Source organism: Sander lucioperca, chromosome 22, assembly GCF_008315115.2.
Source record: "Sander lucioperca isolate FBNREF2018 chromosome 22, SLUC_FBN_1.2, whole genome shotgun sequence".
NCBI classification, from domain to species: domain Eukaryota; kingdom Metazoa; phylum Chordata; class Actinopteri; order Perciformes; family Percidae; genus Sander; species Sander lucioperca.
The window spans coordinates 24,433,827-24,457,558 of NC_050194.1; the positions used below are offsets into that span (position 1 = coordinate 24,433,827).

Genomic DNA, 23,732 nt, shown 5'->3' on the forward strand with positions numbered 1-23,732 from the left:
TTGAGATATCGTTAAGGTTATCAAAATCAACTGTGCTTTTCCTACTATGACAAGTCAAAATGTCTGCTGTGAAGAAGGTCCATACTCCTAGGCTGAGCTGTAATTAGCTCATGTGACCTAACAAATTTAAGTAAATGTACTGAACGTTGTTACTTTCCATAACTTTGCTGCTTTAGTCATGAATATGTCATGTTAAAATGAATAAATTAAGGTTTTTAAGATGGAGTAAAGGTGCATATTCACTTCTATTTTAATATTCAGTCCCGGTGAAGATTTCCGTTGTAATATCCCTTTAACGCTAAACTGCTGAGTCACGTGTATGACTGTGTCATGTGACGACTGAGTCAAAAACAGCTTCAAAACCTTCAGACTCTTTACACTCTGTTCTTTGTTACTCTGAATGTTTGTGAAGCAGCGTAAACACACAACATATATGTTAACAAGTTGGACTCATTGGATAAAACCAACCAGGTAAGAAAAACACGTTCGCTTTTCCGTTATCCGCTAACAGTCATTCAAACAGGCAAGCTTTCTTGTTAGCCTGCATGCTAAGCTAACTTGTTTTTCTGTGGATTAGCTCGTTGGAAGAAAGCTACTCGTCTGATGTTAGCTCGCTCATTCCAGTTAACGTTAGCTTAAAGTCAAGTCATGTTATTATACGTTAAGTAATACATGCATTAGAGTATTTTATGACAGTATGATGGTGAATAATGGTGTTTTTCGTGTCCTTTTAGGTTGTAGGAGGAGTATGCAGTACAAAGCTGTCTGTTAATAATTGAGCTCATTCTGCCTGTCTCCAAGTCCTCTGCTCATAATGGTAAAGTACTCTCACTACTATATTAATAATAATACAAAAGCCACAGTTGTAAAAAGTAACTAAGTGCATTTATTCAAGTAATGCACTTGGGTACAATTTTGACTGTGGTGGAATGTAACAAAGTACATTTACTCAGGTACTGTACTTAAGTACACAATTGAGTTCCTTGTACTTTACTTGATTCTTTTCTTTTCATGCCACTTTCTACTTCTACTCCGCTACATTTCAGAGAGGTTTTATTGCCACAATAAGTTACACTTATGTGGGAATTGCCTTGCTGAATCAGAATCAGCTTTATTTGGCAGGTATGAGGACACATAGGAGGAATTTTTCTTTGGATTATACATTGCTCACAATGTGCTTACTCATACAAAACAAACAATATATACACACACTATAAACATAAACAATATAGACAAGTTCAGGCAGTAGTGCAATGAAGAGTGCAAAGTGTGCAGGAGTAAATTATTTTTGTGATAAATTATTATTTTAATTATTGAGCATAGTGCAAAGGATGCTGGAATAAATAAGTATTATGTTATTATATAAGTATTATATTACAATATGAACAGTATGAACAGCTCTGAAATAGAGAATGATGAATAAATAATGGGACCAGTAAACAGGTGCTGATGAGAGACAGTGTTGCTGGGTTATTGCACAGGAATTGAACCTGACACTGAGTCAGAAGTCAGCTGTTCATCAGAGTGATGGCTTGTGGAAAGAGAGAGAGGTGTATAAACAAACACACATATTAAACATTAATATAAAATTAACAAAAAAAAACAAATATATACATACAAAGTAACTGTTGCATAAGTTACTAGTTACTTTACAAGTTAAGATTTCTGCACACAAAACACATTTGTTTATAAAATCTAATGTTTTTTATTATAAATGAAACTAGTCAACAAAATAACTGCCTACAGCTGAAATGATTAGCCAATTACACTGAACTGTTTTGATAATTTCCAGTTTCTAAAATGGGAGGATTTTTCAGAATGAGGGACATCCAGCCGGAATTTCCGGAGGCACCGGAGCAATCCCAGAATTGAAAGGTCGTCGATATAGACTAAACTGATAATACCTCCGCATTTTATTTCTTTCTTTTTTTTTTAAAGATAATTTTTGGGGCTTTTCCCTTTTTTTTATTTTGGAAGTGGATAGACATGAAAGGGGGAGAGAGATGGGGGGTGATATGCCGCAAAGGGCAGCAGGTCGGATTTGAACCTGGGCCACTGCAGGACTCAGCCAACATGGGGCCAATGCTCTTACTGGGTGAGCTAGAGGACGCCACCTACCGCCGCATTTGTGCAGTTTTTGCTCATGAAAGATGAAAACGTGAGCTCAAATCAGTGCTCTATGTTATTCCTTTAATGTTAAATAACCCTTTTGTCTTCTTGAATTGAGCAATTTTCTGTTTTATCAGACATTGTTACTTAATAGACCTCTTTTAAACACTTAAGTTATGGACTACCAGAGCTGCAATGATTAGTCGATTCTTTTGAATAGCAGAAAATTAACCAACAATTATTTTGATAATTGATTAATTGTTTCATTCATTCCTAAAGCAAAAATGCCAAAATATTCTTCCAGCTTTTGAAATGACGATTTGCAGTTTTTCTTTGTGCTATATGACAGAAAATGTAGTATCTTTAGGTTTTAGTTTACTGTTAGTGAGACAAAGCAAGCAAATTGAAGACATTACCGTGACATTTGGGTATATGCGAATGCCATTTTCTTCACTAAATGATTAATTGATGACGAAAATAAACATTAGTTGCAGCTCTTATACAAAATGAGTGCTGGAGGAACAAAATCCCTAACAGTATATTCATTAAATCTTCAACAGTGACTTTGGGCATTGTACAGCAGTTGTTAAGGGATATGAAATGTCAAACATACCATGCTATACATGAGAAAGGGGACATGAACTTTACAGGAAGAATGTGTTTGGTTAGTGTTGAAATCATAGATAGAAAACAGTTTTTTTCTGTTTTTATATCTATGGTTGAAATCCAGTTTATCAGTAGGAATTCCTGCTGAGCTGCTGTACATACCTATCTTTGTTATCCTTCTCCACAATGATTTAACTTCTCACAACCAGAAAGAAATACAGAAACCAGGAAGATTAGATGGAATTTGTTAACAGAAGTTCAGGCTCTTTGTATATGGCCAGACCACGTTGCATCATGCTCCATTGCTGACAGCCCTCTCCTCTCGTCTGCTGCTTGTGTTCAGATGCTGCAGATGGGGATCTTGTGTCTGGCTCTGCTGGGCCTGAGCTCAGCGCTGGTCTGTCCGGATGGAGGCATGTGTGAAGACAAAAACACCTGCTGCAAGAACACTGTGGGAGGATACGGATGCTGTCCACTACCTCACGTGAGTTACCATTAGGGCTGCACAATATATGTTTTTTTTCTTATGGTCATCGCGATATCAACTGGAGCAAATAAACATCGTGAAAGGCTGCGACATATCACAACGACACAGATTTTTTTGAGTTAGTTGAAAGAAAATTTCGGCAGAAAACTGCACTTTAAAATGTAGCTGTCATTCTTTTTTAAGTGCTGCCTTTTACATAGTTATTTGTTCAATCAAATAATTTTTTCGTTTGTCATTCAACAAGCAAGCAAAAGTTGCATTTTAGCAGAATACTGAAAGAAAGGCAGAACTGAGTACACTTTAATATGTTTGTTTATTGCAAGAAATATCTTCATTGTGATATTCAACAATGTTCTTGCATGTTGCATATTTTCCTCACATCGTGCTAGTTATCATTCAGTTAGGTGTCTGACACAGGAGTGACTTATTTAAATTAAAGTCAAATAAACTTTATTATCCCGCAAGAGGAAATTCATGTGGTCTTACACGTCTTACTTTAAAAAAAAAAAATAGTCTGAAGGAACAATATAAATACAACACATACATTTTGACAATAGGAAGGTCTGACAATAAAAGAAATCAACAGTCCTTAGCTGAAGAAACCTACTATAAAATAATATCCAAAGTGCAATATTGACAGCAATAGAAAAAAGAAATTTAAGTGCCAGAGAGATGCATAATTGTACAATGATGTTAATATACTGTTAAAATACCATTAAATCTATTAATAGCGGTAAAATACCGTTAAAATGCCAAATACAGTTTTACATTGTGCAGTCTACTTGCTGTAGGCTAAGATGATTTGCTGACTGGTAAAGTATTGGCAGTCTCCCAGTAATGTAAATGTATATTTGAAAACACTCCCCTAAATCGACACACAAACACAGATGGCGAGGAATTACATATTGAAGCTTTATGCCTGTTTTCTACTGTCCAAAATTGAACCAGATAAGCTTCATGTTTAAGTTTTTGAAAAAGGTTCTCTCTTTGGCTGACGGCTCTAAGAAACAAGTCGGCCCCTATTTTAACGATCTAAGCACACGGCGTGAGGCGTCTGCCGCTGGTGCGTTTAGGGCGTGTACGAATCCACTTTTGCTATTTTAATGGCGGAAAAAAGGGTCCGCGCCCCGGGCGCATGGTTCTAAAGGGTTGTACTTAGTGTCTTCATTAATCAGAGGTGTGTTTTGGACATGACATGCAATAAACCAATCAGAGATCATCTCCCATTCCCTTTAAAAGCCAGGCGCGTTTGTTCCTTGGCGCGTTGCTATTATGATGGAGGATTTGCTGAGCAGGAAGGAGACATTTCCTAGAGAAGAAACCAGTCTGCTCGTGCGTGAAGTGAATGCGCGCAAGCAGATCATATCGTAATTCTGTTTCTCATTGTAATATTTTTTATTTTTAATCTTTTGCATGTGTGTGTGTGCTGCTGCGCGTCCCTGTGTGTGTAACAAGCATAGTGTGCGTGCGCTGTGCACGAGCCTAGGCACATTTTACTAATGCGCTGTTAAAATAACAATGAAATGGTGCATTATTGACTTTAGACCAGGTTTTTGTTGGTCAATGGCGCGATCATTTCCTGCTGCCTCAAGATAACAATCCGCCAAGAATGCACCTGAACACACCTCCCTGTAAGACCAGCACACCCATGGGCGCACAGATGGGCGCAGTTGCATTTGCTATTTAAACGACGTTGGCGCTGGACAGGAAATTGACAACTGCGTCGGTCTTAAACTAGCAAAGACACTTGCGTCAGGCTTTGCGCTGCGCCGGGGCATGATAGGACTCTTCGAATTATAGACCTTAAAGAATGATGAATTAAATGCTCCTGCCAGGTGCAAGATAGGGACCGTCAACTTGAACACATTTATTTAAGAGCGGATTGACATCAGATGACAGCAATTTCTTTGCTCCTTTTTCTTCTGAATTTCATATTTGAAATATCATATTGTTTGAGTAAACCCTTTGTTGTCTCTCACCATCTCTTTGTTTTGAATCCACCTGCAGGCTGAGTGTTGTTCAGACCATCTCCACTGCTGCTATGAGGGGACGGTTTGTGATCTCGTCCACGCCAAATGTGTTAATAAAACAGTGTCCCTGCCCTGGATGAGACGCGTTCCCACCAAACGGGCTCTGCTCGGCCCTCAGGTAACGATAAGGGCTTTATCAAGTCAAAGACATGTTATCGTCGCTGTTAGGCAGAAACCTCACATCTCATTTTAATTTTCTTTTCATAAATCAATGGTATTGTTCACCCTTTACGTTTGTCTGTGGATTTTTACAAATATTTAAACAGTGACGATTTTAATCTGACTTTGTCGAAGGTAAATAGCTCAATATAATGTTCTTAATGAGCTTTTTATTTCCTGAAAAGCAGCGGTTTGAAAAGCATACAAGGTTTTTACCCGACAGCGATGTTATTCTTTTGTTTACTGTCTCTTCTGAGCTCATTAGACTTTTAATTTGTAGGATGTTTGAGCTGTTTCTTGACCTTTTACACTAGAATTTATGGTGCATGAAGTTCTGGCAGCCATTGATTGTTTTCTGGACTTCATCCTTTAGACATGCAAATGTTATTATTTAAAGAACGTAGGTCAAACAGCACATTTAACACATAGACACAAGGGTATCTGCTGCACTTTGTGAAGTCTTATCTCTCTTTACTGTTATCTAATACACAATTATTGAAGTGTACTTTAACACCTAAAAGATTAGTACAAAGTGCAAATGAGACATAAATGTCACTTGGGCGTGGCAGTTAAAAACTTCAGAGTAAACTGAAACAGCATAAAGATGCCACAGAAAACCAGAATCAAGAAAATCCAGTGCATGTTTGAATTTGGAAACTAAACATCTAAATAATGTCATGACTTGAATTTGTTTACAATAATTATATCAGTAGAAAAGAGAGCTAAAAATTTGTTTCCGCAAGTAACTACATTTCCAGTCCTGCCATTGACATGTTTTTTTGTTTCTGTCTTTTTGTTCATTGGTATGCGTGGACTGTGACGTGCGACGTCTTCAGCTCAGGGAGAGAGTGAAAGCAGTCATTTGTCCGGACGAGGAGTCTGAATGTCCGGATGACACCACTTGCTGCCAGCTTCTTGACGGCACCTGGGGCTGCTGTCCATTACCTAAGGTGATATACATGAGCTCACCCTCGTATACTAAAACACAAGCCCTTCACACCAAGAAAGGACATTGTAGGAAGAAAAAAAAAATTTTTATGGACCCCGGAGAGAGGGGTAATATTCATAGAAAATACTCTTTCTAAGATTAAAGTCGTACATTTACAGAAAAAGAACTCTGATGTTCTCTGAAAATAAAGTGGTAAATTTGGAATTAATTACTTCTCTGCAATTTGCAAAGTCAACCAGTGGGCCTGATTGGACCCTTTTGGCAGGCTGGTTCTGGCTCACGTTTGACACCCCTGATATAGACATTTTAATGCCAAAAGAACAAATCTGATAGATTCTCATCAAAAACATTAGTTTTTTTATTATTTGTTTATACAAAAAAAAAAAAAAACTTACCCCAAAAGATAGATTTCCTTCATAAAAATGTTGGTGTTAGTCATTCTTATCCAGTATTGAAATACTAGCTGATTATTTTGTGTTCTTTACTACTTAAAGCTAAAATGCAAAGCTGTCAACATAACTGTCCATAACTGTTTTGGTCACGGGGGAAATATGTTGTTTTAACACTCAACAGCATTCATTGGTCACGGTGCTAATGTTGAAGAGAGACGTTTAATTTGAAAGTATTTTATATGCTATTTATTGGCAAACAAGTGTTACGTACATTTGATATCTGGTAATTCAGTTTCCACATTATTGTTTGCTTGTTATACATTTAGAATCCTCTACCACTGACGGCATACAACATGAGCATCTGTTAATTTCCATTATCTGCAGGAAACTGACGAGTGTTCCTGACTGTCTGAAATGATTTTCTTCTCTTCTACAGGCGGTGTGTTGTGAGGATAAACTCCACTGTTGCCCCGGGGGAACCAAGTGTGATCTTGCTCACTCAAAGTGTGTGTCTGCCTCGATGGAGTCCTTCCCCATGCTGCAGAAACTGCCTGCCAGGAGGAGGGCGAATAATCCAGGTGGGGAATTCATCATATAGATAGTAGAAGGTCTGCTTGAAAAATCCCATGTGATAAAGATATATTTTCAAATGCTTGCTCTGGGGGAGGGGGGGGGTTGTTGTTGGGTCTCTGTAAATTATAGTAATTATAGCAAACGCTTCCTAAAATCCATCTGTCACTCTACAGTTGTATGCTGATACTGTACTAATAACTAAAGACATTGTTCCTTTTTAAAGTTTTTAATGTTTCTGTGTATGCCGATGATACCGTACTAATGACTAATAATGTTTCTTTCTTCATGTTTCTGTGTATGCTGATGATGCTGTACTAATAATTAATGACATTGTTTCTTTCTCCATGTTTCTGTAGCGTCTACCGTCGGTTCAGTGACATGTCCTGGTGGGAAAAGCAGCTGCCCAGAGAGTTTTACATGTTGCCTGCTAACCAGTGGAGACTACGGCTGCTGCCCTTACACAGAGGTACATTTGACTCTGTTGCAAATATATTACACAATTTCTCAATTTATTGATTTGTTGATCTACAGAAAATTAAGCACCAACAGTTTTATCAGTTATTTGTTTAAGTCATGTACAATTGTTTTTATTTGTATACATTTGAAGTTTATAATATAATTGGCATTGACATTGTTGTGTGTGCTTTAGATGAGACAACTTTTTCTGTTTTGCAGCAAAAGTGAATGTTACGTACTGTTTTTTTTTTTTTATTATGCCAAATAATGACCAAGTCGTGTAAATGTATCACACCAGAGAATACTGAAAAACTGCATGTTGGGAGATACTGCGGAGGGGATTTTATTGTCAAAGTTGAGCACTGTTTTACCAGTTAGCTTTTGTATTCCATTTCATCAAATAAAAATCTTCACAGTGGATCATTGCACAGCTTGTTTTCACTTCACAGCTGCACAGTGATGCACTGTGGGTACACAGGGGTGTGTATTCCAACTTGGATATTCAGGATGCAGAAATAGAAAGTTATACGTTGTTGTGTTTCGAGGGCTTGATTGGAATAAATTAAGGTTTATGGTGTGAGACTCGTGAACATCAATTAAGGCTGTTGCACACTGTTTTGTGTGCTTAAGTGTAAAGAAAATAATGGATTTTGCTTCTTAAACAGCAAACTTTCAATTTTCTACTGACTCTGTTTGATATTTGAATCTTGTGCAGGCCATGTGCTGCAGCGATCATATCCACTGTTGCCCTAGTGACACCATATGTGACCTGGAGCATGGGATCTGCAAGTCTGGTGACACGAGCGTGCCAATGCTGAAGAAGATCGCTGCCGTACCCAATGACGGTCAGCACTTATTACTGAAAAGGGACTAGATGTATTTTTTGAATTGCTGATTTAAGATTAAACTGTGTGTACGAAATAATCATTTGTTCTGGCTTCTCGTTCTGGCTTCTCGTTCTGTCAGTTGAGTGTCCAGACAAGAAATCGGCATGTCCTGACAAGACAACATGCTGCCAGATGACCAACGGCACATATGGCTGCTGTCCGATGCCCAATGTGAGTAACCTGAACTAACCTGGATACGCATTTCTGCCCAAACAAAACCAGAACCTGCAAGACCCAGAGTCCTAATCTCTCATAAATGTTGTTGGGTTATCTGCAGGAGTCTAGTTGACAGAAGTGTTTGTTGTGTAGTTGTTGTCGGAAAATTACAGCTTGCATCACTGTAGCACTAAGCAGTTTTTTCCTTAGTTTTTTTAGAAGACTTAGGTGCACGTATCTGGCGGAGGGTATAGGGGTCCTCCCTCAAGAAAATGTTAGGTTTTCAATATAAAACATATGCAAGATAATAGACCAGATAATAAATAAATAACACTCAAAAAGCTTGAAGAAAAAACTTGCTAAAGAAGTCCACTGGGGACCAACTACAATCATTAGATCTGAGATAAGTCATTTAGTTAGTTTTGATGCTCACATTGATTTTACATTCATTCGGCTTAAGCGTGATTTATACTTCTGCATAAAATCTACGCCGTGGCTACGTACGTCGGTACGTGGAGACACAGACCCTACACAGGACCCTACGCCGTAGCCTGACATGCACCTCTCGAAAATTTTAACACGTCGCGGCGACGCACGTCGTGTCTTGGCAGCGTTGCATTTCCCCCCCAACTTATTTCCTGGTTCTCCTTCTCCATAAACAACATAATAATAATAATAATAATAATAATAATAATAATAATAATAATAATAATAATATTGAATTTATATAGCGCTTTTCACAGACTCAAAGTCACTTGAACATCAAATCAAGGAGAGGGTTAACTTCTCCTGCTACAGATTTCCCACTGTGGTCAGAAAGAACAGGGGAGATACTTTGTTTCTCTCACTCTACTGCTACTACTCACTCCAAAGCTAATCACCATCACTCTCTTACTCACTCTACCACACACTCCCCACACACAATCACACATGCCGGCTCAACGCACACACGAACACACAAGTATAAACTTCAGGCCACTTACGTAGGCTACGGCGAAAGCTCTGCGTGGAGCCTCCGCAGAACCATTAATCACACTTTTTAAGATGGTGCCCAAAATGGCTTGAGTGCCGTGCCTACGCCTTATAATATTAGGGACAACCCTGGCACCAGTGTCATTATGCTGAGAGAAGGAAAAAAGTTTCCCATGGAAAAATCTGACTTTCAACTCAAACCAGAATTAAAACCATATTATTTTGAAACGAGCTCAACATTTCTCAAACCGTTTTTGAAAACACATTAAAAAACAGTTTGAAGATATTTTTTATGACGCCACACTTCACTCAGTTCTGTGTCTGAAACATTAAATTAATGTGAATATAAGTAGCAAATGAATGAGGACCACATTCTTAGCAGTCATTAAGGAGTGCCAGCTTGTTTATATCATGTGTGAAACTATTTATTTCTTCTGCCAAAGTGCAGTACATTACGAGTTTCCCTATTGACTCAACACTTAAAACCAATAAACTGCCCTAAAGTTCAGAGGAATAGACCCTGATTTAGATGCTTTCCTCGTTTCTTCCAGGCCGTCTGCTGTTCAGATCATGCCCACTGTTGTCCTGAAGGAACAGAGTGTGACCTCTCCCACAGCACCTGTGTGTCCGCCCAAGGAGAGAACACTATGACCTCGAAGATCCCCGCTGCTGCCACAGAGCTGGTGGCCGTTCAGAGCAAAGGTCAGAGTGGGACGGTTGTCATCACCAGGGGAGATCCATCTTAAAACAGAACTTGTGGTTTGACTCTCCAGGACCTTCTCGTGATCCCAATTGGCATTGACTAGCTTTCTCCAGCAGCTTTCATCTAATGTAGTGTAGATACTGAACATTATCGCTTCATGCAGCTGTTTAACACTGAGATTATGGGCCCTATTTTAATGATCTAAGCGCACGGCCTGAAGCACCTGGCGCGGGTGCGTTTAGGGCGTGTACCCAGGGTTCGAATTACGTGGGAGCCAGTGGGAGCTGAGCTCCCATAGAGAGAGGATGAGCTCCTATGGAAGCAGTAAAATCATACACCTGTGGGGGTCTCTAAAAATCATCAGCACCATTATTTAAATCACAAATAAAGCACTTTCACATCTTTGTATATGATATCTTTGTTCTGCTGCATTGATTTTGATCCTTCTTTTAAAAAAAAAAAAAAAAAAAAAAAAAAAGAACTTTCCATCAATGTTACAGGAATGCAGTGATACTCCTTTTCAATAAAGTTTGCTCACATGTGCGCTGATAATAATGTTTATCTTTCAGTCGGTGCTGTTCCCTGCAACAACACCGTGGCCTGCGCTGACGGAAACACCTGCTGTAAATCACCAGTGGGAGAATGGGCTTGTTGTCCGCTACCTAAGGTACCAACATACTGATGTGTATGAGTCACACAGACTCTGACTGTGCCTACATCTACACTACTGTTTGGTTTAAAAACAAATGTCTTTTGCTAAGTTTCTGCCTCGCGTCCACACTCCTCTGGGGTTTTCTGAGGCCCTAAAACAGACATTTGGTAACACTGCTGACCCCGCTTTTGAAAACTCTGTTATTCTGGACGGACACAAACGGAGACCTTATGCGTTAAAGCTATAGTGCGTAGTTTCTGCTGCCCCCATGAGGAATTCTAAGTAATGACAACAACACTGTTGGCACGTCTTCATGATACAAGCCTTCTGTGATCGCGCACCACCACTCCTCCACGCAGTTGCTAGTAGCCAAGGAGGACACGGAAGATTAAAAAAACATCTCTTCAGAAAAGGTCATTATCTTCACTCGAGTTTCTGTGCACGAAAGTCACCGGACGCCAATATCTTCTGAACATAGTCATACTGAGAAATCCAGAGAGAGTTGTGTGGAGCTGATAGTCTTCATTAGCTTTGTAGAAACTCATTTGGCAATGGCTTGAATGGAACGGACGTTCATTAATATCAAAAAGTTACGCACTAAAGCTTTAACATGGACGGAGATTAGTTCTGCTACTGACAGATGGTTTTAGTCTCAAAACTCTCACTGTGTAAAAGTGAAAATGTAGTAGCTTAGATGTAGCCTGTTTTTGGCCTCTGTCCAGCTGCACTCAATTACTCATGATCATCACAATTCATCTACCATCTGCTTTGAGAGTTTAGTTTTTTTTATCTGTCAGTGAGGTCAACAAATGACTTGTCCCCTAATCTCAGCTAAGTAACACTCAAGGAAATTTGTTTTGCTGTAGAAAAAGTCATGATTAATGCAAGTCTTGGCATGTATTCCGGTTCGGTGTCCAGTAATGGAGGTCAGCGTGAAGGAGGAGAAAGGAGGGCAGTTCTCCTGCACAGACACATATTATAGTGGTAGCTAAATAACATGTAATGCAGATTGTTTGTATCTCCTCCCTGTAGGCCGTGTGTTGCGATGACCACCTGCACTGCTGCCCCCACGGCACCACATGTAACCTTGCAGCCTCCACGTGCGACGATCCCTCAGGCAGTACGGTGATGCCCTGGCTCAGCAAAGTGCCCACCTTCCCCTTACTGACCGATAACAGTAAGTGTGACAAGACTACGTCGTGCCCTGGGAAATCCACCTGCTGCAAGACGGAAAGCGGAGGCTGGGCCTGCTGTCCTCTGCCGCAGGTAATGTGGGACCTGAGTGATGATTCTGGGAAGGGAATCTGTAGGCTACCGTTGGCATTTTATAATCAGGAGTCCAACATAGAGACTCAGAAAAGGCTTCTTTAGGACTGCAACTTACTAACTTTAGTGCCTCAACTTGCATGTAAAACAACAATCACAGGCGATAACATCACTAAACATTAGAATGACGGGTTTTTTTAGTTTTGAAAAGCAAGTAAATATTCAGGTATTTCACAAGGTTTGGTTTTGTGCTACAAAGCTTAATGGAACCGTAAAAATTGTGTGTATTCTGTGTTCCTGGCAGGCTGTGTGCTGTGACGACCACGTCCACTGCTGCCCTCACAGTACAGTCTGCAACCTGGAGGCTGAAAGCTGTGACGACCCGTCTGGGTTCTTATCTTCCCTCCGCTGGGTGGAGAAGGTGCCGGCTCTGACCGCGGAGGTGGAGGATGAGAAATGTGACAAGCAGACGATGTGTCCAGGAGGCACCACCTGCTGTAATAAAGGCTCGGGACAGTGGGCCTGCTGCCCCTTACCTCAGGTCAGTGTCTCCTTCTTCAGTTTAACCCTCCTAACCCCAAAACCCACCGGCAGGTTTGAAAAAGCATGTTTTGTTTAAAATATCACCAAAGAAAAACCACTTACCCTAGAAAAAAGCTGTAAAAACCAAATTGTTCGGACTCTCAAAATTCCGACCATCCCTGAATGCGTCTCAGTAGAATGCGCCGACATTATGTAAAAAGCTCCAAAGTTAAGCCAAAAAAACACTTAGTGGATAAAAAAAACTTGCATTGAACATGTTGAACAATCCTTCAAAAAATTGCAAAAAAAACAACCATTTGCATGATCAAGAAGCTGTAAAATGCATACAATTCTACGCTTTTTTTAGCTACAAGGGGCAGTCATTCGGTTTACAGTGTGACGCATAGCCATGTGATGAAAATTCATCCAATCTGCGACTGAAACTGCAAGCCTCGGTACCAAACTACAGCACAGCCTTGTGTTAAGGGCTTGTTGAGCGAATGAGCCACTGCAGGTCAGATGACACTGGTGTGTTTGTTAGTACTTGTTTCTGTTCTTGTTCTAGTGTCAGCTGTAATTTAGGTGGGCGTTATTACAGGCTTCCAGGGTGTGAAAGTCCTGTTAGGTAACTCACAGCTGGAGCTTTTTCAAACCTTGGATGGTCATGAAACTTTCCTGGTTGAATCATCAGTACAAATGATGAACAACTGAGTTAGAAAATGTCTGGAGAAAAAAAAGAAAACCTTCGGGACATAAAAACTAAAAGACAGAAGTTAATTAAGACTCATAAGATGCATTTTAGTAAGAAACATCCAATCGCAGAGCTTAGAATTCAGTTATGTGCACCGCTAACGACTACACCGATTACACTTTTTAAATAACAGATAAATGTCTGTTTTGTACATAATTGGAAAGATGAAGCATTCAGAATTTGCTACAGCTTTGATTGTATTGTACAGGCCATAATTATGAGCAGCAAAGTGGGAAAAACTTTAAAGTGCCCATATTATGAAAAAAAACACTTTTTCTGGGATTTGGGGTGTTATTTTGTGTCTCTGGTGCTTCCACACACATACAAACTTTGAAAAAAATCCACCCATGCTGTTTAGAGTGAGATACGGTTTCTGAATGTGTCCTGCCTTCAGTCTCTGGGTGAGCTGTTCAAAATCGGCACGGCTTTCTACTTCACAAGCCGAAACGAGCAGGCTAACCGCAACCATTAGCTCATAGCGTTAGCATGCTAACGCTAATGCTAACGCTAGCATGCTAACGTTAGCATGCTATCTCGTTCTCAATAGCAAAGCACTGCTACAACACACACAAGTTCACCATAATCTACAAAAGAACTACTTCCATGTGCGCTCTCATTTAGAAGTCTCCCAGCTAATCCTGCCTTGTAACTGACCAAAGTTGTAGAAACAGCCTTTCTTTTACTGTCTATGGAGCTAGCTAGCTGACATGATCTACATCTGAGCTACTGCGCATGTGCAAGTGCAATCAAAGATGGTACAGAAGAAGAAGAAGAAAAGAGGTCTCACTCTGTAGCTAAAACAGAGACCAGCTGAAAAGAGGATCTGCAGCAGTGAGAGAGAGCACTGCAGTACAACACGAATATGGTGTTTGTTGAAAATTAAACCATGTAAACCTATTCTGGTACAACCTTAAAATACAATTATGAACCTGAAAATGAGCATAATATGGCTGCTTTAAAGTATTTTAGTTATAATTCCTTGTCAAAGATATCAGGAATTTCTGACAGCTTTGTTATCTCCCAACTGGGGGAAAAAAAACTACAAAAGTGTCCACAAGAGTCCTAGAGGCCACCCCTGGCATTATTAATCTTGAAAGAATGTGTGTTCTTTTCCTGTTTTTTTTTTCTGCCAGTCAGATGTGAATCATGCTGCATTCATGCCTCTCCATAACGACCCTGAATGTGGCTGATGGTTATTATTTTTATGTATCCATCCACCAAACTGTGAAAACTATGAAACTTATAGTAACATGAAATCATGTTTTAATGGCATTGTTAAGTAGGGGTGTAACGGTACGCAAAAATCACAGCTCGGTACGTACCTCGGTTTTAAAGTCACGGTTCGGTTCATTTTCGGTACAGTAAGGGAAAGAAATGCAAACATTAAACTGCAGGTTGTTTATTACTATAAACTTTTTTTTAACAATTTGTTTACACTTTTTAAAACACTTTTTAATAAAAATATAATAAATAAAATATATATAAAATAAAAAAAAGAATAAGAAAAATACTGCTGCAAAGTTCTCCACTAAATAAAATACTCAGTCTCAAACCAATATCACATAATAAAATATAATGAAAAATATAAATAAATAACTATGGATTACAGTGCAGCATTATCAATCCCAGCTTGTCAACAACGGAGTACGGTCGTAGATCAGCTGCTATAAAAACACCAATTACTTTCGTTATTGCGTTGGCCCGATCGGAATTACCAGCACAGGTCTGTTTAAATGCCAACGGGAGCTGCGTTTGAATTACGGTCGTTTTTTTTCCTTGTAGTAGTGATGTTCACACTCGCGTGATGCCTTTTCAAGTGCGTTAGCAACGTCGGCACACTGCTTTCGTCTTATCGACTAGTCTTTGTCCGTTGACGTATTTCACTGGGAAACCGAAGTGTTCCCAAACAGGGGACCTTAATGATATGGGTGGCTCTTCGAGCTCCGGCTTGTCCGTACTGTCTATGGGCTTGTCTGCATTGGCCATGACGCTAGCTAGCGAGAGGCTGGGCTAAAGCGTGCCGTGTATGTTGTTGTACAGCACGCGGTGTGTGATTATTATTCTTTTCCCCAAACCACTTCAGCGGAAATCCCGCCCTGCAGTCGATTTCATTGGTTTAGGTTACAGTGACGGCGGGTAGGTTTAGAGATCAGTGTTTGGTGTGGGCAATCTGTACAGTGATTGACATATTGACATGACCAATGAAAACTTTAGAATCAGCTGCAGGGCGGGATTTGCGCTGAACGCGGAGACTTCCGCCACTTAATATGTTCGTGTGGAAACACGAAAATTGACCTATGTTCCGCACACAAAAGATTGCGTTCAGCCGTTCGGTGCACACGTGCACCGTACCGAAAGCCCTGTACCGAAACAGTCCGGTACGAATACACGTACCGTTACACCCCTATTGTTAAGGAATCGGAGACATGACTTTGTGATTGCTGAATGATCAGAACAGATGAGATTAGGACAAAAGAAGAGCCCGTGCGTTTCACTTCTGCATGACATTCTTTGACTTTTATGTCATTTTTTTTTTTGGAAGCCACGTTGCATAAAATATCTTCCATCTGTTCTGAGAATCTGACATTTGCAGGGATTTCAGGCAACATTAAAGAGCTATTTTGTCTTCTTCCTTCCAGGCCGTGTGCTGTAACGATCATGAGCACTGCTGCCCCAAAGGTTACAAATGTAACGTGGCTGAACAGGCGTGCGACAAACCCGGTGACCTCAGCCTGCCCTGGCTGCAGAAGATACCGGCCCTGCAGAAAGAGCCCAGTCGGGCTGTTTCCAGTCCAACTCTTCCGGCCAGGAACATGTGTGACGCCCAGACCAGCTGCCCCAGAGATACGACCTGCTGCTTCATGGAGAAGACTCACAAATGGGGCTGCTGCCCTCTGCCGAATGTACGGGGTTATTAAAACAGCCTTAAACACTCGCAAAGATAATTACATGTGATTTATTGAGAATTCAGAGTAGGGCTGCAACTAACGATTATTTTCATCATCGATTAATCTGTCGATTGTTTTCAGTGTTTCCCAAAGCCCAAGATGTCGTCCTCAAATATCTTGTTTTGTCCCCAACTCAAAGATATTCAGTTAATTGTCACAGAGGAGAGAATAAACTAGAAAACATTCACATTTAACAAGCTGACATCAGAGATTTTTTTTACTTCTTTTCAAAAAAAATTACTCTAAGCGAATAATCCATTATCAAAATAGTTGGCGATTTATTTTCAGTAGTTGACAACTAATGGATGAATCTCTGCAGCTCTAATTCAGAGTCATGTTTGCTGTTCTTCAGGCGGTGTGTTGTAGGGACGGAAACCACTGCTGCCCCGGCGGTCACACCTGTGAAGCTCACCGCTCCTCCTGCTCAAAGGGCCCCCATGTTGTCATACCCTGGTTCAGCAAGCTGAGCGCCCTGACCGAGCCGGGCGCCGTGACGGACGTTAAATGTGACGACAAAAGCAGCTGTGCTGCAGGAACGACCTGCTGTAAACTGCAGACAGGAGAGTGGGGCTGCTGCCCGCTGGTCAAGGTCTGTACATCACTCACTGCACATTATTTGGCTGTTAATTTGATGTAAGATCATATATTTTAGTGACTGTGAGAAAGCTCAAGTGAGTTTGAAAATGCACGAATAAACACAGATTAAAATTACGTGGCCAAAAGTCCTGTCTTAGTAATAAACCGTTTTAGTGCATTTAAAGAGCCATTTGACACACATTTAGGAATAAACTACAAGTCAGTGTTGCTTGAGACATTTGAGATGAATAATAATAATAATAAGCTTAGTGTTTCACAACATGCATAAATATGTCTTTATTTTTCAAGGAAGTTTGTTCCATTGTTTACCTTGGGATTGGTATCAAATCTTACTTTCTAAAACCTAAAAAAAAAACACTTGGGCCCACATGGACTCAGAAGACAAGATATATACTTTGGTCAGAAAAGCAACTCTTTTTACGGGACTATAGATACATCTGTGGATGTGCTGGAACACATTATCAACATCATACTAAAAAGTATATTCTTGTCCTGAACATACGGTCTGTGTGGAGCACACACACCTCTTCTTCTGCCATGAAATAATGGAGAATTATCTCCGTCAGCTGTTTATCTTGATTAATCATCACAATATTCACATATATAACAGTAGTGGATGGAAAAGTGCATTCATTAGTTTTTTTTCTTTTGCCCATTTCTAGAAAGTTATGTTAAAAGTTGGCACTACATTTGGATGGAAGCCTGGAACATTCCATTGTAACCGGTTATTAATTGGAAATTAATCCTACAAATAAAGATTTCCACTAACTAATCCAGGGATGTCATATTTAAAGACCTTTCTAGTAAGCTGCTGTTCAGACACACAAGTCTCCCAAAGCTGGATCGAAGTCTCACATTTACATCTGGTGGTGTTATGAAATATTATGAATTTGAGTCCAACAGTCAGACGTTGATTTAAAAAAGTTTTCCTCATTTGTTTTTTGTCACTAAATCTGAACATTGTGGTTCAATTCAAATGTGCAACCTTTATCAGAGGGCACAATGACTTCCAATACTATTAACTGTTGAAATGTTTCACCTGTGAACGTACTGACGGTATGAAATGCTCGTATCAGATTTTGGATTCTTGTTCTGTCTCCTCTTCAGGCGGTGTGCTGTGCGGACCATGAGCACTGCTGTCCTCAGGGCTACACCTGCAACATGCAGACCGGAACATGCGAGAAGAAGGACCACGACGTGCTCATCCTCAGCCTCCCTCAGAGCAAAGTGGTACAGTCCGAGCTGAGAGACACCGAGGACGACGCAGACGTTCCCTGTGACGGCACGGGGGAGTTTCACTGCCCTGAGCAGGACACGTGCTGCAAGGTCTCAGCCACAGAGTGGGCCTGCTGCCCCTCACCCCGGGTACGATCACACTTTACTCACATCAGCACTTTTAGGCCATGTTTACACGATAACGCTCGCGGGTGAAAACGACGAAATATTTTATCAGATGTGCCTTTCGTTTAGACGCCGACGGCGTTTTTGGGGCTTAAAAAACACAAAAAAGTGAAACCACCCTCCAGACTGGAAATCTTAAAAACGCTCCACCATCGCGGTCCAGTCTAAAGGGTGATAACGCAAAAGTCTGTTCCGATCTGCTCACGGTGGCTCTCGTCGCGTACGCGTTTACGTCACAGGCATGCGCCAGTACAGGAAAATAACAACAAACGTGTCGGATTATTTCCATACGTCGGACCTTCAAGTTGCCCTAGCAGCTCTGATAAACAGAGTCTTTTCAGCAGTTGACTCCCAGTCCACGCCCTGTTGTGCCTTTTATAATCTAAGGTTGTTTGGAGCAATAACTCCACCTCCTCCTCTGTCCAGACAAAATTGTCAGCTTTTGTTGTTCGCTTCACCATGTTTTGGTTTGGCGCTACAACGGAGAGAAGTAGAAGGAAGGTTCTACGCAGGCGCGCAGACTTAGTGGTGTTGTGTGGCAGTGCTTCATACCACCTAGCCGCCTGGCGTGCATACTACATCGAATTTCACACACTTTTGCGTCACCATATGCATGCAGATTTCCCTCCTATAACGCTTGTCTAAACGCGGAATAAGAAGTGAGAACGCAACGCCACTTTTGCGTTTTCTCTTCAGATCGTTTCCGTCTAAACATAGCCTTATATTTAACCGTTTTCTAGCCCTACTGACTAGTAGTAAGGCTTAAAAAATAACATCTGCACATTCATCCCTTTTACAGTATTTTAACCAGCAAGAATCAAACTCCCGAGCATTTTAATCTAACATATTATTTTTCCTCTGACAGGCGGTGTGCTGCTCCGACTCAAAGCACTGCTGTCCTGCAGGATCCTCCTGTGACCTGAAGGCTGGAGGTTGCAGCCTGCACCCCCAGCTGACCTGGGACACTTTGATTGGGGAGAACAGAAAGAAAGACTTTGTCCGACACAGACTTTAATCCCACTCAAAGGTGCAGTGATCTTCTTCCATATTGATCCATAACCTCTATCTACAGCTCATGTTGTCTAAAGACAATTTTCTCCACTTCCTGTTTGTTTTATCATTCACAGAAGTGTATTTACCAAGTGTGTGCACTCCTGAGTATTTTTGGTGGTAGGTGTGGAGGAGACTTGGTGGCTATGAAGACATTATAATGAATTAGAAGCAATTTTATACCTTAACTTGAAGTGTAAAAAGTTGTTTTGCACCAAGCAGAAATGCTCACTTCTTGAAAATCAACATGTAGATGATACACTGTGAGAAGCACAGTGACTTACTGTGTCTCTACGATATAACGGATAGCGTTAGTTTCATTCTATATTTTTCTTATTGTCAACATATCCCCTGCAAAGATCAAATGTTAGTCCTTCTCTCAATTAGGCATGGGCCGGTTACCGTTTTGAAGGTATACCGCGGTTTGAAAAAGTCAAGGTTTCATACCGTTGCTAAGGTATGAGCTGTTATGAGTGGACATAAGGACAGGAAGTGCAGTTTAGAAATCTGTCTCCCTGCCAGTGTGCAGTGTGTTTAAAAATCCAATACATTGTGTTCAATGGGGAAAAAAAGTTTTTTAGCCAGAAATAAAAAAAAAAAAAAAGAAGCTGTAATTACAATACCGTGAAACCGTGATATTTTTGCTGAAGGTTATAATACCGTCAGAATCGTATACCGGCCCATATCTACTCAATACTTTCTGAGTCAACCCCGAGCCTGTTGGTTCCTACAAAGTTGGACAGGAAGTTTCTCTTTGACTGTTTACGGGTTCCATGTTCACATGTCATAAAGGGTTCACAAGTCCTTTAATACAGGCACCGTGGTTTTTATCAAACGGGAGGAAATAGTGCATTTCTTGGGGACTATTTTCAGCGGCAGATTAATCCACATTTGGTGCTCTAGTGAGTATTTGTAGCAGCAGGACGGTGTGTGTGGGATTGAGTCACAATAAAATACAGTTTTGGGAAGAACAAAGAAGCTATATCTTTATTACACACACACAATACATGTGAGCAGATACATTCAGTATTGATTTTTGGTCTTTTCATGGATTCATTGACATTAAGAAACCTATATCACAAGTTTTATCCGTGAAGCCCGCTTCATTGTTTTTGTTTGATTGCCCTGTTTCATTTCTCTATGGAAAACGAGAAACATATATACAGTTTATTTCATGTACTTGCAGCCCTATTGTGGGCAACATTTGATCCGTTAACTCCTATTTGGTCGAAGGTGTTTCTAAGAATAGTTATGTTCCTCTCTATGGCCCCACTTGGAAGGAGGAAGCAGCATTTCCGTGTTTATTGCTTCATGGGCACAAGTTTTTGGCTGTTAATCTGCTCGCCTGTGGAGGCGATTTTTATTTTCTTTATTCTGTCTGTGATTTATTGAAAAGGCCCTGGATAAACGGAGGTGATTGGTTACAAGTTGGAGCTTTTTGTTTTTTTGCTACACACTTACCGGTAATTAGAGCACAATAAAACAATTATTGACTGTACGAATAGCTCGTGCCTTCTATGATTTTACGGTAAGAGGGGCTGGTGGGTCAGGAAAATGCATTCCAACATTGGAAAAGAAACCATGCCTTTTTGTTTTCCGACATTTTGGGAGGTTGAGTGAAGATTTCTGTTGACAGCCAAGACATAAGAGCCAAGCGGGTCATCTTAATGTCGTGAGGAAACCAATCCAGGGCTCACTCCATCAGCAGAGGACAAAAAGTGACTCTGATCTGGTTTGGAGCTTTTAAACTACACAGATTAACCTGTATGTCTACATTTTTTGTGTGTTCAGTCATTTCAATTGCAGCAGCTGTAGATACATGTTGTCATCGAGAGACTTTTGAAGTTTCCAAACACTGAAAGTTGTAGAAATACTGCTCTTGAATTGTGTAATTGGGTGGATGTTTTCACAGAGCTGTTTCTAAGCCATTAGGGAAATTGTAATTGTATTGAAATCCACTTTTGATGAATAAAGATTGGACCCAGATTGAAAATAAATTGCTTGAACATGTGCCCACCATCCACATCATGTTGTCACTGCTACTTTTAGATACTTGTCATGAATGTGTTTTTTTTTTGTTTGTTTTTTCTTGCTGTGATTTTGATATTTTTGTGGCCTTTCAAGGAAGATTTCACTCCGAAGAAAGGGAAAATAAAGTTCTTCAAATAAATAACCGTTTGGTTGATGTGATAATTAAATTCAGTGAGGTCATCGTTGAAGTTTATCAGTTGGCAGGATGTGCAGATACTCACACAAGCCCACACACTTCCTCTGGCCTTTTCCCTCCGTATCCTCTTACCCCCACCTCCCCCCCTTTCACCTCCCTCTCTCTCAGTCATCAGAAAGTTGTTATGACGACCCGAGAGTAAACACAAGACAGCCGAGTGGAGACAAAAACTATGGGGGGTTGTGTGTCCCACTTTGCTTTCAGCTCGGCAGGCCGGCTTCATCTTATCTTCTGCCCTCTGGTGGTCAGAAACAAACATGGCTGCTCTTCTGCTTGAGTTGAAAACAATGAGCAGCGCACGCTGTTTGAGCTCTGAATGAAGTCAGATACTCCTCATGTGAGGCCCCATTGTTGAGGATCTCCAGGACGGTTACTTAAGTGAAAGCCCTTTAACACAGGCGGCTGTCTCTGGAGAATAGAGAGCTGGCTGTTGTCACTTTTAATTCATTTGGAGAGTTTACTTAAAATGACTTTATTTGTTCTTAAAGGGAAATCAGAGGCAAGCAAATTTGCAAATAACATGTTTATGTACAAAACATTCCTGCATGACAGCGCTCTCTTTTAAAAACTGTACTCAAAATGAAAATGTTAATGATAAATCTCAGTACTTTTGAGTTAAAGTAATCAAATAATGTAAGTTGTACAGTACCAGTCAAAAGTTTGGACACGCTTTCAATTCAAGTGAATGAGAAAACGTGTCCAAACTTTTGACTGGTACTGTAGTTTATAAAAGAAATGTAAAAATGTATTCATAGTTATAAAAATGTATGAGAAACCTGCTAATGGTAATAATTTAATATTACCACGGAAAGTGAAAAGGAAATGCTTTTATTTTGAAGTTGCAAGTTAGTAACCCGCCCAGTGGTTATACGAACGTGAGATGTCTGCTTCATTTTATGGTCTGCCATGTTTTTGAAAAATTAAAATGTTTTGGTAATTACTTAAAGCTTCGTCTACAGCAGAGTCACTAGTGTGTTGTGTGTGTGTGTGTGTGTGTGTGTGTGTGTAAGAGACCGGGTAATACAATATACTTGTGGGGCCCAAAATGCTGGACCCCACAAGGTTAAAGGGCTGTTTGAGGGTTAGAATTAGGTTATGGTTAGGGTGAGGGTAAGGGTTAAGGTTAGGCATTTAGTTGTGATGCTTAACCTTAGGGTAAGGGGCTAGGGAATGCATTATGTCAATGACTGGTCCCCACAAAGATAGTGAAAGAAACGTGTGTGTGTGTGTGTGAGATGTTTTAGTTTGGAGTAATCCTAAAACTTTAGCCCTAACCCCAATGCATTTCCACCATAAATTGTTACATACAAATTCACCATAATGCAGGAAATAAAGTGTTTGACGTTTAAAATGTCTTAGGGCTGGACCCTCCGACCCCCTGATACTATATGTCCCCTCAATGTAGAAAACAAACTTACGCCTTTTTAGTTTTAGTGCATTTATCAATCAAGCAGTCTACTGTTTATGAGTTAATTAGTTTCTGTACGTAAATGAGCTGTGTAAGAAGCTGTATTTAGCCTCTGTGAGGCTTTTCAGCTCTATGTATAGCAGACTTGACCTACCAACAGCAGAGAGGACTAAAGTGACAAAAACCCTTTGACGTGAGAGCAAACTTTCTCCTCAGCTTCACTATTGGTCAGCCGCTGATCCCGTTCAGATGTTGCCAGGGAGAGGGACCCTCCACCCTAAAACACACACACACACACACACACACACACACACACACACACCCTGCTCTGGTATTTTGTTAATTCCCACAGGAATGTTCAGATTCCCATCCTCTTTATGTGGGACAGCCAATGTGTTGGTGGAGAGGGAGCTAAACAACGTTAGCAGATG

General features: G+C 40.4%; 1 protein-coding gene across 5 annotated transcripts; it reads left to right on the plus strand.

Annotated features, from left to right (window-relative positions):
* Positions 1-314: 314 nt before the first annotated feature.
* Positions 315-21,616, plus strand: grnb (granulin b). Of its 5 annotated transcripts, none has more exons than XM_031315152.2 (17): positions 315-471; positions 735-817; positions 3,059-3,199; positions 5,210-5,356; positions 6,228-6,341; positions 7,169-7,310; positions 7,662-7,771; positions 8,477-8,606; positions 8,728-8,819; positions 10,328-10,478; positions 11,049-11,146; positions 12,164-12,397; positions 12,702-12,938; positions 16,310-16,573; positions 16,971-17,207; positions 18,323-18,580; positions 19,482-21,616. In XM_031315152.2, exons 2-17 carry the CDS (start codon positions 815-817, stop codon positions 19,629-19,631), a joined length of 2,508 nt encoding a protein of 835 aa, XP_031171012.1. In that variant the 5' UTR covers positions 315-471; positions 735-814; the 3' UTR covers positions 19,632-21,616. The 5 variants fall into 5 exon arrangements, with proteins under 5 accessions (XP_031171012.1, XP_031171013.1, XP_031171016.1 ...); XM_031315153.2 differs by having other exon boundaries at positions 5,210-5,350; XM_031315154.2 differs by having other exon boundaries at positions 316-471; positions 7,680-7,771.
* The last annotated feature ends 2,116 nt before the right edge of the window (positions 21,617-23,732 follow it).

Coding starts and splice junctions, on each gene's coding strand:
- grnb (XM_031315152.2), top strand. Junction 6,342..7,168: donor GCTGCTGTCCATTACCTAAG/GTGATATACATG, acceptor TCTCTTCTACAG/GCGGTGTGTTGTGAGGATAA. Junction 8,607..8,727: donor CGCTGCCGTACCCAATGACG/GTCAGCACTTAT, acceptor TCGTTCTGTCAG/TTGAGTGTCCAGACAAGAAA.